The sequence below is a fragment of the Hypoxylon trugodes genome, assembly GCF_022578975.1.
Source record: "Hypoxylon trugodes strain CBS 135444 unplaced genomic scaffold F4822scaffold_4, whole genome shotgun sequence".
NCBI lineage: Eukaryota > Fungi > Ascomycota > Sordariomycetes > Xylariales > Hypoxylaceae > Hypoxylon > Hypoxylon trugodes.
In genome coordinates, this window is record NW_026250019.1 from 3,256,279 (window position 1) to 3,268,644 (window position 12,366).

At 48.4% G+C, this 12,366-nt stretch overlaps 4 protein-coding genes across 4 annotated transcripts; 2 read left to right on the plus strand and 2 right to left on the minus strand.

Moving 5' to 3' along the window:
• Window positions 1-123: 123 nt before the first annotated feature.
• F4822DRAFT_437168 (uncharacterized protein) lies at window positions 124-3,910 on the minus strand (the record flags this gene model as incomplete). The annotated part of the gene is made up of 3 exons (XM_051462390.1): window positions 124-611; window positions 679-1,367; window positions 1,422-3,910. 3 exons carry the CDS (start codon window positions 3,908-3,910, stop codon window positions 124-126), a joined length of 3,666 nt encoding a protein of 1,221 aa, XP_051315988.1.
• Window positions 3,911-6,721: 2,811 nt separating this feature from the next.
• Window positions 6,722-7,813, plus strand: F4822DRAFT_428557 (HSP20-like chaperone; the record flags this gene model as incomplete). Its single annotated transcript, XM_051460935.1, has 1 exon — window positions 6,722-7,813. One exon carries the CDS (start codon window positions 6,722-6,724, stop codon window positions 7,811-7,813), a length of 1,092 nt encoding a protein of 363 aa, XP_051315989.1.
• Window positions 7,814-7,958: 145 nt separating this feature from the next.
• Window positions 7,959-8,742, minus strand: F4822DRAFT_229549 (Pcc1-domain-containing protein). Its single transcript, XM_051454106.1, has 3 exons — window positions 8,523-8,742; window positions 8,053-8,470; window positions 7,959-7,980 (listed from the first exon to the last, which is right to left on the minus strand). Exons 1-2 carry the CDS (start codon window positions 8,558-8,560, stop codon window positions 8,176-8,178), a joined length of 333 nt encoding a protein of 110 aa, XP_051315990.1. The 5' UTR covers window positions 8,561-8,742; the 3' UTR covers window positions 7,959-7,980; window positions 8,053-8,175.
• A 664-nt stretch (window positions 8,743-9,406) lies between these two features.
• Window positions 9,407-11,904, plus strand: F4822DRAFT_229629 (phosphatases II). The gene is made up of 3 exons (XM_051454107.1): window positions 9,407-9,559; window positions 9,815-10,135; window positions 10,189-11,904. Exons 1-3 carry the CDS (start codon window positions 9,508-9,510, stop codon window positions 11,721-11,723), a joined length of 1,908 nt encoding a protein of 635 aa, XP_051315991.1. The 5' UTR covers window positions 9,407-9,507; the 3' UTR covers window positions 11,724-11,904.
• Window positions 11,905-12,366: the final 462 nt, after the last annotated feature.

Below are 12,366 nucleotides of genomic sequence, written 5' to 3' on the forward strand. Positions count from 1 at the left end.
AAATTTCCGGCTTGCTTCGCATCACATCACATCGATATCATTATGCACTCTCCCCTATCCTCTCCACACCAGACCAGACACCTATACTCATAACAGCCCATATACAGACAATCAACCCCATCTTTACCGCCCAAACTCCAAATGCGGCACAATAACAGGTCCATACTTCGTAGGCGCCGTAAACCCGCCGTCTCCCTGAACCACGAAATCCACCGCAAGACTCAATTTGCTTAGTCCACCGTTAACTTGTTGACTTATGGTCTGTCCCTGTCCACCATACGGGGTTGCGGGTACTGCATCTGGATCATACGCGACGAATGCCGCGTAATTACGTCTACCCATAAGTTTCTTCAATTCTCGAGGCGCGCCGCTGGCATCTGTGTGGAAGATTTCCATCATATCTTCCTTAGTATCTGACACCGCGTCGGCAGAATTTGAGGATCTTTGACCGTTGGCGGGGACGTAATGCGCGCGGTTGCTGTGCAACATCTTGAGGATGTACTGTGCAGCAGGTGCGGCAACGATGGGCGATGTGATAATCTGGTACATGGTCTTGTGGTCGCTCGGGTGTGCGGGGTCGTGGACTAGACCTGCTCCTGCGGCGTTGACGTCTGTGGCTTTTATTAGTGACTCGCGATTTAAAGGAGGGATTTGGGGAATTGAGGGGGGAAAACATACCGCCAGACAAAAATGTCATACGTAAGCCCTTCTGATGCGAAATACCTTGTAATGTACGGATCAAGTAAGTCCGCTCGAGATCCTTAGTATCATGCGTCCACATATCTTTCAAGATCTCGCCTATATCCAAGTCGCCGAACTGGTTGACCACATTACCCATAAGCCCGGACTTGCCAACTGCTTTCTTAACTTGGTTGAAACCTTGCGCGACCATCTCCTTTCCGCCGACGATACCGGCCACTGAGCTCGTCACTTTACCCAGCACATTGTACGTTGTGTTGACTGCCTTCTTGCCCGTCGCAAATGTGTTGGCTAAGCTCTCTACCGTGTCTAATCGAGGGTAGATGAGAGGTACTGATAGCATCCAGAGACAGTGTTGCACACTGGGCGGTAGCATTGCCACTTTAGGAAATAGACCTTGGTATGTCGGGCCCGCGAGCACACGGTTTTGTGTCCGCTCGGATCTGAGATCAACGCCGACCACAACCATGGCGGGGCCGAGATGCTTGATAAAATGCCAACCCTGACCCGTTACAGTGAATAGGTCTAGATCGTGACTGACATTCCGAAGGACTTCTAGCGTGGTATGGTGCTGGAAAAGCAGGTACATATCCACCGCTATCCTACCAATATTCTTAAACATCTGTGAATTTTGCATGTAATCCGGGTAAGATCCATAGCCGTCGAAACTAGAGTAGAGTTAGTCAAGAGTATCCGTACTATCCCCATAGTCGAAAACTTACATATCATGATCATCGATCTGGCAGACATGTGGAATCTGAGCGAAAGCCTCACGAAGAAAGGGTTGATCGAAGTGACTAGTATAGAAGTGGAAATAAGCATGTGACACATCTTCCTCGTGCCGTGCCGTCCACGCAGCATTCTTTCTGTTCTCCCTTCCTGGCATGGCTAGCCATTGTTTCAGGAGTGGTACTTCTTTCCATAGTCTGTCTCCATAAATCTGGTCGCCTAAGCCAAGCTGGACGTGGAAGCCATTGCATTCCACATTCTTTTGTAGTACATCTTTCCACATGAATCCAAGTCCGCCGAGCTTACTCCGTTCATTTTGCGATGTGCTAGCAGCGAAATCGTTTCCTGAATGCGCGACAAACCGCCAATTCGTCTCGTTTCGGCCCGCGACCACGAACTCATATCTAGTGCATCCAAGATGCGAAGTAACAGCATAAGTCCATCTCTCAGTACCACCTTCACCCATCTGTAAGTCAAGATCATATTTGTAAAATTGCCACCTTTGATGGGTATAGATAGAATGAGGTATTAACTGACGGGGATTTGGCGATAGGTCAACACTCAGATGGATATGTATCGTCGGCGGCTGAGGCGCATCGGTAACAATAAGGATACTTCCCAACCAAACTCCCTTCTCGATATCCATGTTGGTATACCTAAGATAGGGGCCGAAGTAGACACCATTCGTTGGCTGAACCTTATACATATCCACTCCAGCGCCCGGTGGTGGTCCCGAGAAACCAGCAGCGGTCGGCGTCGCTGTCGCGACACTCATAATACTCTCCGCATAGCCGGGTGTTTGAGGCGGGAACATAGGCGAAGCCATTGCACTTTGCTTACCAAACATTGGCGAGCCCAGTGGGTTGCCGTATGTCGATGCTGTGGGAGACAAGGGCGCTGCCTCATGGTGAATAGGGTTGGGGCCCTTAGGGAACTCCCATTGCGTAGCCTGCGTGGCTAAGTGGATATAATAATATTGACCGGAATTCTGGTCAAGGTGTGCGATCCAACCCTCAGGCAGCGGTGGCGGCGAAGTAGGACCTTGCCCTTGAAACGGAGAAGGCGTATGGGTGACAACTTGCGCTTGCTGGCCATTTTGTTGTTGCTGTGGTTCTGGCCTTGGATCATTTGCGAATGCAGGATGTCCGGGATGTTGCAGCGCTGGAGATGCCAGACCAGCTGCTATCTCCGCCTGCTTCTTCGGCGGAGATGCCGCCTGAGAAGCTTGGGCAGGTGTTGAGCTTGAACTTGCTTGAGCTGGCCGCTGCTTCTCATTAGGATATGCTGAAGAGCTTCCGCCAGGGTTAATGCTGGAATACGCAGGTGGGGGACTTGGTGACATCTGCATTCGTTGAAAGTCCTGCTCCAACACGCTGATCTGAAGGGCGGGTCCATTACTGGTGCTGGCGCCGTTATTGGCTCCCGTGTTGATATTCGGTGGCCGTTGTGCTTGGGCACTAAATGAAGAGGCAGTAGGGCTAGTAACGGGGTTTGCTCCTTGATACACCGTAGGAGGTCCATGTGGTTGTTGATCTGGAGTCTCCGTCGGTGTCCACGGACGAGCGGGCTGCTGAGTGGCAGGATGCTGTCCATATTGCGCTAACCTCTGAGCTGCTGCTGAACTTTGAAGACTATTGAGCGTCGCAGTTCCGGATATACCAGCGGCCGCGTATCTGGCCTCAATACCACCTCCAGGGATGTTACCTGGCTCGACAATAGGTGTCTCTGGTGGCGGCGGAGATCCTCGGCTCGCTCTTGTAGTTGATGTAGATGCCGTTGAGGCAAAACGGTTTACGCCATTATCTGTAGGCATCTTAAGGTAGTTATCATCACTACCTTGAGGCTTTGCATTGTTGTTCGGAGCTGGGCTCGACGACGCAGTATTCCCTCTAGGTGGGGGATAGTAGGGTTTCTGATGATAATCGGGGAAAGATGTGCTAGAAGCAGCAGCCGCTGGCTTTGATTGATTTCCTAAGGGCTTTGCGAAGAGGCCACCGTCGTCTGTCGGAGGACTTCCTGGACTAAGAGCCGCTGGCAGAGGCCTAGGAGCAGTCCCTCGTCGCTCAGCGAGACCGGGTCTCTTCTCGATGGGACTTGTATCTAATCGTGGAGTCGTATCGTTTGGGGCATCTGAATGTGTAGAGCCGGCAGGACTCGTGTATAGTTTATGAAGAGATGGTCGGCGCTCATCGGATGGGTACGGAAGCCGGCTCGGTTGGGACGGTTGGCCTATACGATGGTCGTCGTCATCAGGAGGATATGGCAGAGGCGCAGCAGAACTCGAAGCGCCCGGAGGCAGAGGGAATGTCGGCTTGGATGATGCCGGTGCGGGATATTTGAATCGATCCGATGCTTTATCAGGAGCAGGCTTGGGGCTCTGAGGCTTGAATATCCTAAGAGGCTCGATATAGGTAGGGCTGTCGCAATCATCGGTAGGCTTATTGAGGAACATCTCCTCTTCAGGCCTACCGTGGCGATCCATCTTGTTTCACCAGCTCTCCTAAATAAGGAGCGCAAAGCAACCGATAGGCGCAAGGCTATCGAGAATAGACGCGGGATGACGCACGTTTAGACGGAGAATTATTACTTAAAGGCGTTTCGCGACAGTTGGACCAAGAGAGACGAAACCACCTTATCGCATTCAGGATTCAGGTGAGGGGTTGCGATGATTGGCGTTGGATTACTTGACAAGCTGTAGAGCTCGCGCTGGAGAGATCGATTAAGGAAATGGAAGCGATCAGGTACACGACACAGGTAATACAGACATTCGACGAGTGAAACGAGTTCGAGAAAAGGACAGGAGGTCTATGATATGCGGCCACCCGCTTGGCCATAGGTATAGTCATGGAGGGGGTAAATCAAAAACCCTTGCCCGCGGTCCTCAGTGGACCATGATCGACCAGCTTGGCAGCTTGTACGACAGGGACAGTGATTGGTTGCTCTTTAAGTAGGCGCTTAAGGCTCTGGAAATATGGGTGAAATAGAAGGGATTCCAGACGCCCAACCAAACCAATGTACTACCAGACAGGCAGACCTTGCTGCCGGACGCGACGTGTATTGGCTCCCTCACATGAATGGGAGCTTGCTTCTTTGGCTAAGTTTGCCGGTTTTCTGGTTGTCGTTCTGCATGATGCTAATAATCTGGCAGTGTAAGCCATGTACCTAATCTGTTGGATATTAAGCGTGAGGTATTTCGTGACACCTCAAAGTACCACTTGGAGGAACATGTTGGAAGATATAGTAAGTCAGCTGTTCCCTACCTTTTGCGCATTGTAAGCAGATAATGTTCATCAGAACCGCACAAAAATGAAGCCTGTGACTATAGATTAAAGGCATGAGAACATAACAAGGATGTAGGATGGATACTGGCAGACTAGGTAATTCCACCACCAGAAAAGTTCCCGTCATAACCGTGGCCCCATAGCCCAGGGGCATCCTAGCTCAAGCGGCTATCGATCCAAACTTGCCAATCGCAGGGCATCATGTATGTAGGTACGATGCTTATTGTGGGCAGAACATCTATGCAGCATGCACGGCTGTCGAAATCCTTCCCGTCGCGTGGTATTGAACATACCTAAACGAAGGTATCTGAAAAGAAAAGGCATTATGGGAAAGACAACCATTTTCATATCGCACTATTTGGTTCTAATTATAGTGTCTAGGGTTTGTTACATCGGGTTCTGATGACGATGTTACCTTTAGGTGAATGGAAGTAAAAGTTGTCGGATGCGGGCGAAGTTGACATTGAAGAAAAGAGAAGCGAAGGAGATTTTACTTTTGAAAGTGGACTCTTAATTTTACGGAGTAAGAGACATTACTCTGTAATGAGGATGCGCTTGCCCACCTGCATTACAGGACGCCTCGGTTACGTTTTACCTCATCGCTCCTTACTATTCGCTCCTCTACTCATCACCAACCACCTATAAAAGCAAGCCCCTTATCTTATAAATACAGCTGCATATCATCCAGCCACAGCACGATAATGTTTTAATTCACTTGCACCAAGCATGTCGCAAAGAAACCGACCATGTTTACAAGCTTCAAATGCTGATTTTGAATAGAATTCATATGATACGTAAGTATTTACAACTTGATTGACACGATTCTATTCAATCCTCGAAAAGGGGTGAGGTCTAAGGTACCCGGGTACTTAATCAATTTCAGTGCCACAGGTTTCAGCCTCAGCAGAAATAAAAGCAAAAGAAAAGAAAAGAAAAGAAAAGAAAAGCAAAGACTGTGGCAGAAGGGCATCATAATAAATGCCCACTATACGAAGTCTCAGAACTCACAGTGTGATACTGTCTAGTTTTCAACCAATCAAATAGTCCACTTACCACAGTTGAAAGCCGTATTAATACTACGGTGGGCACTTTTTTTGACACCCTCCTGTGTGGCAGGAGTGAATGACTAATGGAGAAGAATGAAAGAGTACCTAGGTAGACTGTATGAATGAAGCTGTAAGACAGTATAGTTCGTACGGTCTGCACTTAAGTGACGCTATTCCATAAAAAAAAAAAAAAAAAAGTCACGATATCGAACTTAAAATACAGCATTCACAATGGATTATGTAAAATTAGAATGACATAATCCTCAATAACTTATCTCGGCCGCGAACAACTAAATATCGGCTACGAATTGAACCCGATCGCCCAATTCAGCGAGGCGACATTCTGACGCGGCCGAGTCCGTCAATCCTACGAATGCGCCGGCTGCCTATCCAAGAACGCCTAATTACGCCTAATTGTTTAGTGGCCTACGTAGTCCCAAATTGCCTACTTAGCGATGACTCTTACCATCAGACCCTAATACCAATTCCAAGAAGTCTACTCGGATACCGAACGTATATCCCATGTCCGAGCCAGTTTATCGATATCTTTTCGCCCTCGTCTCCCCACACTCAGGAGGGAAGGATCGGAGTTCGGTGCTCTACTCAAACCAATCATGACATTATCGCCTCAGGACATGGGGACGCGTGGCACACACACACCTCGAAATCATGCTTGTACACACCATATACCATAGTAATAGCTAGGCTACAGTTTCTAGTGTATTCCGACCTGTTCGAGGCTCTGGTTACGCACGCATGTCTGACTGCTGTGTATGTCGTAAGGTTGAACGTTTGAGTAGTGTTAGTCATTTGCCGTGACACGAAGTACGTTACGCACCCCGGCCTGGAGCCTTATGCTGGATGTGTATATAAACATGAGATCGAACTCCCCCATAGTTTAGTTTAATGTCACTTCAATCTACAACCCACTCAACAATTAAATCACATTTCTACGAATCATTGAATATGGCAAACCCCCATAACAACAACAATAACAACCAGCAGGCTCCCTTTTGGGAATTCCTGCAATCATTTGGTCCAGCTGGAGGCATGAGGGCCGGTGTTGGTATTGATCATGCTAACCTCGGATCTCAATTCCCTCATGGATTCAATCCCTTTGACCCTACTCAAATGAACGCGAACAACCCATGGCTCCACGGCTGGGGCAACGGATGGGGTCGCGGAGCTGGAGCTTGGGGTCCTCACGGATGGCCTAACAGAGACAGCTTCCAGCGTTACCGTGATGTACCCGAGTCCGGTAGGGAAGATGAACAAGGCGAACATGAGACGGAGGGTTCTCCTGACACCATGAGACACACTCCGGACGCCGAATCATTCGACGACGAAGACTACCCTGACCACCCACCGCATGCTCCGGGATCGTTCCCACACCCGCACCCGCCACCACCCACCGGGGAATACCCTCACCCTCCTCCTCCCCCACCGGGTGCCCCGAATCACCCACGTCACCCGGGTTTCCACCGCGGCCACCCCCATCACTTCGGTGGTCACCGCGGACGAGGAGGTCGATTTGGACATGGTGGACGCTTCGGACGAAACCCACCTCCAGCCTATAGTGGCCCATGGGACTTTCGCCCATTGATGCACGCTTTCTCTACCCACCCCTTCGCCCAGGCTTTCAGAGACTACATGGACCGAACTCGTAACGACCCTACGGGCGAGTCGTTTGAGAACCATGAAGAGGCTTTTGTCCCACCCGTCGACACCTTCAACACCGAAAAGGCATACGTCCTTCACGTGTCACTCCCCGGAGCCCTCAAAGAGGATATCGCGGTGAATTGGGATGGTGAAAAGGTCATCATCTCGGGTGTTGTCCACCGTCCAGGGAACGAAGTATTCATCCAGTCATTAATTTCCAGCGAGAGAAAGGTTGGTATGTTTAAGAGGAACGTCAGACTACCACCCCCCGGAAGTAATGACAAGGAAGATGTCGACGGCCTGGGTATCACCGCCAAGATGGAGAATGGTATTCTCATTGTAACTGTTCCCAAGTCCGAGAAGGAGTGGACTGAGATCCACAAGGTCGACATCGAATAAATTGGAACACATTACGGAGTTGGAAGGTTGAGGTTGGTCACGGAAGACCTATGGTGACGGTGGTAACATAACCAACTGGAATGGAAGGCGTTAGGAGTCGATCAGTACCCAAATCCCCCTTATAAATAGTAATAAAATAACTATAATTTTTTTTGTTTAATATTTCTCTATGCCACTCAATTAGAACTTGCAAATGTTTCTACGATAATAGGTTTCTTCATGTTGTGACTTGTACTCACCCTAGCTTGAATATTGAAGTTTTGCATTCCATTCCTCGGAAACGGAACGGTCCGGAGGTGTGGTTGTTATAATGGCGGAGCTCTTTAGTTTTATGAGCAACGGTGAATTTTTTCTAGTCCCCTTCATGCCGTAATATCATTTAATGCTATTACATCTGTATCCAGTTCTTGCATAACCTCGATCACTAGGTTTAAGCTATCCATGAAGGAATTGACAGCTACTCGAAGCATTCTGTTGGTAGTAGCCTTATATTCGGTTCGTAAGACAGTGCCTTCGGTTTCTCCGTTGGTGGCGTCTTCACTCGAATGACCAATAGAGAATGTTCGTTTAACCAGAGGGGACAACTCTTTATCGACCTGCAGTGACCTAAGAGCAATAGATGCCAATCTAGGTGTTGGAAATGGCACTTCGAGTGTTCTAAAGCGTATGATTAGCTTACTGGCTATGGTTGTTTAGTATGTTGACATACAATACGCAAGGGAATTGTATATCGGTTGACTCCGCCATGATACGTAAGTTTCTCCCTTTTTAGATGGATCGCAGCGGGCCTCGTAATGTAGTGAGTTGGATTTGTTGTTGGAAACCAGCTAAGCAGAGCGGAATGCAAATTGCGTAATGAGCAATAATATTTCAAGGTTCGGAGCTCTGATGCGGGGAGACAAGGGAGGGGTAACCAGGTATTATTTTTCGATGTTCCGAAAATCACGATAAGATAAGGATTGATAGGATGGTTGGAATTCAGCTGGGGCTTATTAAGTCCAGCGTTTCAGCCACCTATGCAATGGGGGTCCGACGGTTGCTAAGCAACGGCTTGACCCGTAAACAGGACAGGGGTTAGCATGCTTACCTTAACCTGATTAGGCAATAGGTCAAATGAGACCGCTATGCAACGGCCTGGAAGAGTGGCCATTGCTTGCTCCTACCCCAACATAACAACAATAAAATAATAATACAGAATATGATACAAAAACATCGTCTCCTTGAATGTCACTCTTGACGATCTACTACCAACTTTACATACTTTTTTAACTTCAACTTTCAACTATTTTTTTACTACCCTCTACCACCTCTTCTATTCTTCTCGCATTGCATTGCGTTGCTCTACTTTGCTTTGCCTTGCTTTGCTTATTTGCTTGCTCGTATTCTCCCAACCTCCGCTACTTCGCATGCATACATATATTATCGAATCGTACATATCCAACTCTTTCGCTTGACGGATAAATCTTGCATCGATCCTTCTAGCGTATAGCATAAAGTTTTCCAAAGTCGATTGAGTTTATATAATAAGCAAGGCCTGCGCTTGTTTATGCAGAGCCATCAAACTTTATTAGCCCGGGGGTAAACATTAGAAGGAGTTTTTCTTCTTCCAATTCCAATTCCAAAACTCTCGAAGGAGCGACCGAAAGACGAAAGCACTTACAAAAATAGAAGCGACGGCATCGAATTTAATAAAGATGCCTCCTTCTAAAAGTGCCAACTCTGGCCAGGTTATTGAATATATTCCAGGTGCGTCATTGTTGTCGTTTTCGGAAGTCTTTCTTTCACCTCCCCTAATCATCTTATCCCTCTCCCTCCATTCCCTCTCATAATCATAATCCTAACCACCAACCACATCTCTTATAATCCTTATTATATTGCGCCTTATCATGGCGCGAGGCATATTCGGAGGTTCAATGTCTCCTGGCATCTCTTATAATACCCTACATCCATCATTACTACTGAATTCCGAGGCATTCCCAGTCACATTACTAACGTACGCAGACCGCCTTTACCTAGCATCCTATCTTCATCCTCCCACCGCCGAAACCGTCTTTCCATACCCTGAGCCTCCAACTCGCTCGCCAGGCAAACGATCGCAAAGAGCCGTCGATGGTCCTGCTCCTGTTTCGTCCCGGTCCGACCGACACCCTCCATACTACTTTACTGTAGACGACACCCTTCTTTACAACGCTTTTCACCACGACTTTGGCCCGCTTCACATTGGTCACCTGTATCGATTTGCTCTACACTTTCATGATGTCCTTGGCGCGAAGGAAAACCAACACAGACCCATTGTATTCTGGAGTCGAGCGGACCCGAGGAGTAGGTTTCCTAATACAACCGTTATTTGACAGCGACTAACAAATATTGACTAGGCCGGGCAAACGCTGCTTGTTTACTTGCATGCTACATGGTTTTGATTCAGTCATGGCCACCTCACCTTGCCCTCGCACCAATTGCGCAGATCGACCCTCCTCTAATGCCCTTCCGAGACGCCGGTTATAGCCAGGCAGATTATGGTATCACAGTACAAGACATTGTATACGGTGTTTGGAAAGCCAAAGAGGAAGGTTGCTGTGTCCTGGATAACTTCGACCTTGATGAGTACGAGAGGTTTGAACGAGTCGAACATGGCGACTTCAACTGGATCACTCCTCACTTCCTCGCATTTGCTTCTCCCCAGCACACCCCTACAGCACGTATCTCGGAATCATCGGAGGCGTATGCTTCTTTGCCAAAAACATTATCTGCCCTGGATGCTCATCCAACTCTCCCACAGCCATTCAAGAACGTTTTGAAGCACTTCTCCGAACGCAATATTGGGTTAGTCGTGCGACTTAACTCTCCTCTCTACTCACCCTCATTCTTTGAGGCCTTGGGTATCCAACACCTTGACATGATTTTCGAGGATGGTACTTGCCCTCCATTAAGCACCGTTCGCAAATTCATCAAGCTTGCGCACGAGACGATCACAGTTAGGAAGAAGGGGATTGCGGTCCACTGTAAAGCTGGTCTTGGAAGAACTGGTTGCCTGATTGGAGCATACCTAATATACCGCCATGGCTTCACCGCCAACGAAATCATTTCTTTCATGCGATTCATGCGTCCTGGTATGGTTGTTGGACCTCAGCAACACTGGCTACACATTAACCAAGGAATCTTCCGGGAATGGTGGATTGAAGAGAGAATTGAGAGAAGGCTGAGGAAAGAGCTCGCTGCGAACCCGCCGCCTAGTACGCCGATACGGGCAATGCAGAAGACCTCTTTGGGGCGAACCGCTCAAGCGACCACTCCCCCCAGCCGAAGCCCATCGAACCGTACACCTCTCGGTGAGATGGACGATGAGCGACGAAACGCCGGTACCCAGGAAGATTACCTACCTGCCCCGACTCCAGGTCAACCTCGAAAGACTAGCCGAGTAGATCGCCACCACCCCTACCAACGAAGCGTGTCCCAACACCCTACCGTAGAGGAGGAGCATGAAGGAACTGAGAGGAAATCCGAATCCTCCGTGCACAGAAGATCCAATGACGGTGAGTCCGAGGAAGAAACGTATCTGCGCATGCGAAGCCACCGAAAAGCCTCGCAATCACCCGGCCGAAGTGAAACTATCAGGTCCGTGAGTCAGAGCACCACGACAACGATCTATCAAGTCATTGATAATGACGCATCAAACGACGCTGAGAATGTTGGATGTAGTCGACCAAAGACGATCGTTGATCACATTACCGGCTCACCAACGCGATCAGCAAGCGCTTCCGGTGTATTGACTAAGGTCAGAGGAAGCAAGCGATCGAACGAGTCGGCTCGTACCAAAGAGTCTGGTGTGCGAAAGACTAGCGGGCGCGTTGGTAGCATCAACACCAACTCCGGTGCCAATTCGACAGTTCGTAAGGTCTCTGCGATATAGGAAGCTGAGGTCTTACAATCACCAACTTCGGTATGAATGAATTGAATAATGTACGATTCGATGCTATGGCTTTTACGGCATGTCGAACTATAATTGAACCCCGCGGACAACTATTTTCACGATGATGACAATGACGATCGGGTCACGGTTCTCTGCATATTGCGTTTGGCGTTTGGGATCAACAAGAGGTACATGAAATTTTCTCGATCAAAGGCGATGAATCCTATTTCTGTTCTTACAGCATTTCTCCTTATCGAAGAGAAGAATATTCACACGGTACCTAATTCCTAGCTGCTGGCATTTCTCCCTCTCGGTCAGCTCCCTCCCGCATGGAAAAATCCCTCGAATGACTTAGGGCGTTATGGTCTTTTTCGGTATAGGCTTGGAATGGACATTTGCATTTTTAATACGGGCTGGCTTCGCCGTCTTGCGTGTATACGTTTTTCATCACCCCTACGCTGAGTTGGAAGACGAATGCGAGCAGCAGGGCATTGGAGTACAGAGGGTGGTTTTTCGTTGAAGTAACGCTTTTTCTTCTGGTTTTCTCGTTAAGATAAATACGCGCATATGATGAATACTTTCTTCGTTCAATTATATCTTATAACGGTATCAAGATTGTGTATGTGATATTGAGATAGGTTAA

What these genes read in the sequence shown, in the direction of transcription:
- F4822DRAFT_229549 (XM_051454106.1), bottom strand. Translation starts at nt 8,560, where the DNA reads ATGGCGGAGTCAACCGATATACAATTCCCTTGCGTATT. An exon ending in ATACAATTCCCTTGCGTATT is followed by an intron (nt 8,471 to 8,522) that starts GTATGTCAACAT and finishes CATACGCTTTAG; the next exon opens with AACACTCGAAGTGCCATTTC.
- F4822DRAFT_229629 (XM_051454107.1), top strand. Translation starts at nt 9,508, where the DNA reads ATGCCTCCTTCTAAAAGTGCCAACTCTGGCCAGGTTATTGAATATATT. An exon ending in GGTTATTGAATATATTCCAG is followed by an intron (nt 9,560 to 9,814) that starts GTGCGTCATTGT and finishes TAACGTACGCAG; the next exon opens with ACCGCCTTTACCTAGCATCC. An exon ending in GAGTCGAGCGGACCCGAGGA is followed by an intron (nt 10,136 to 10,188) that starts GTAGGTTTCCTA and finishes AATATTGACTAG; the next exon opens with GCCGGGCAAACGCTGCTTGT.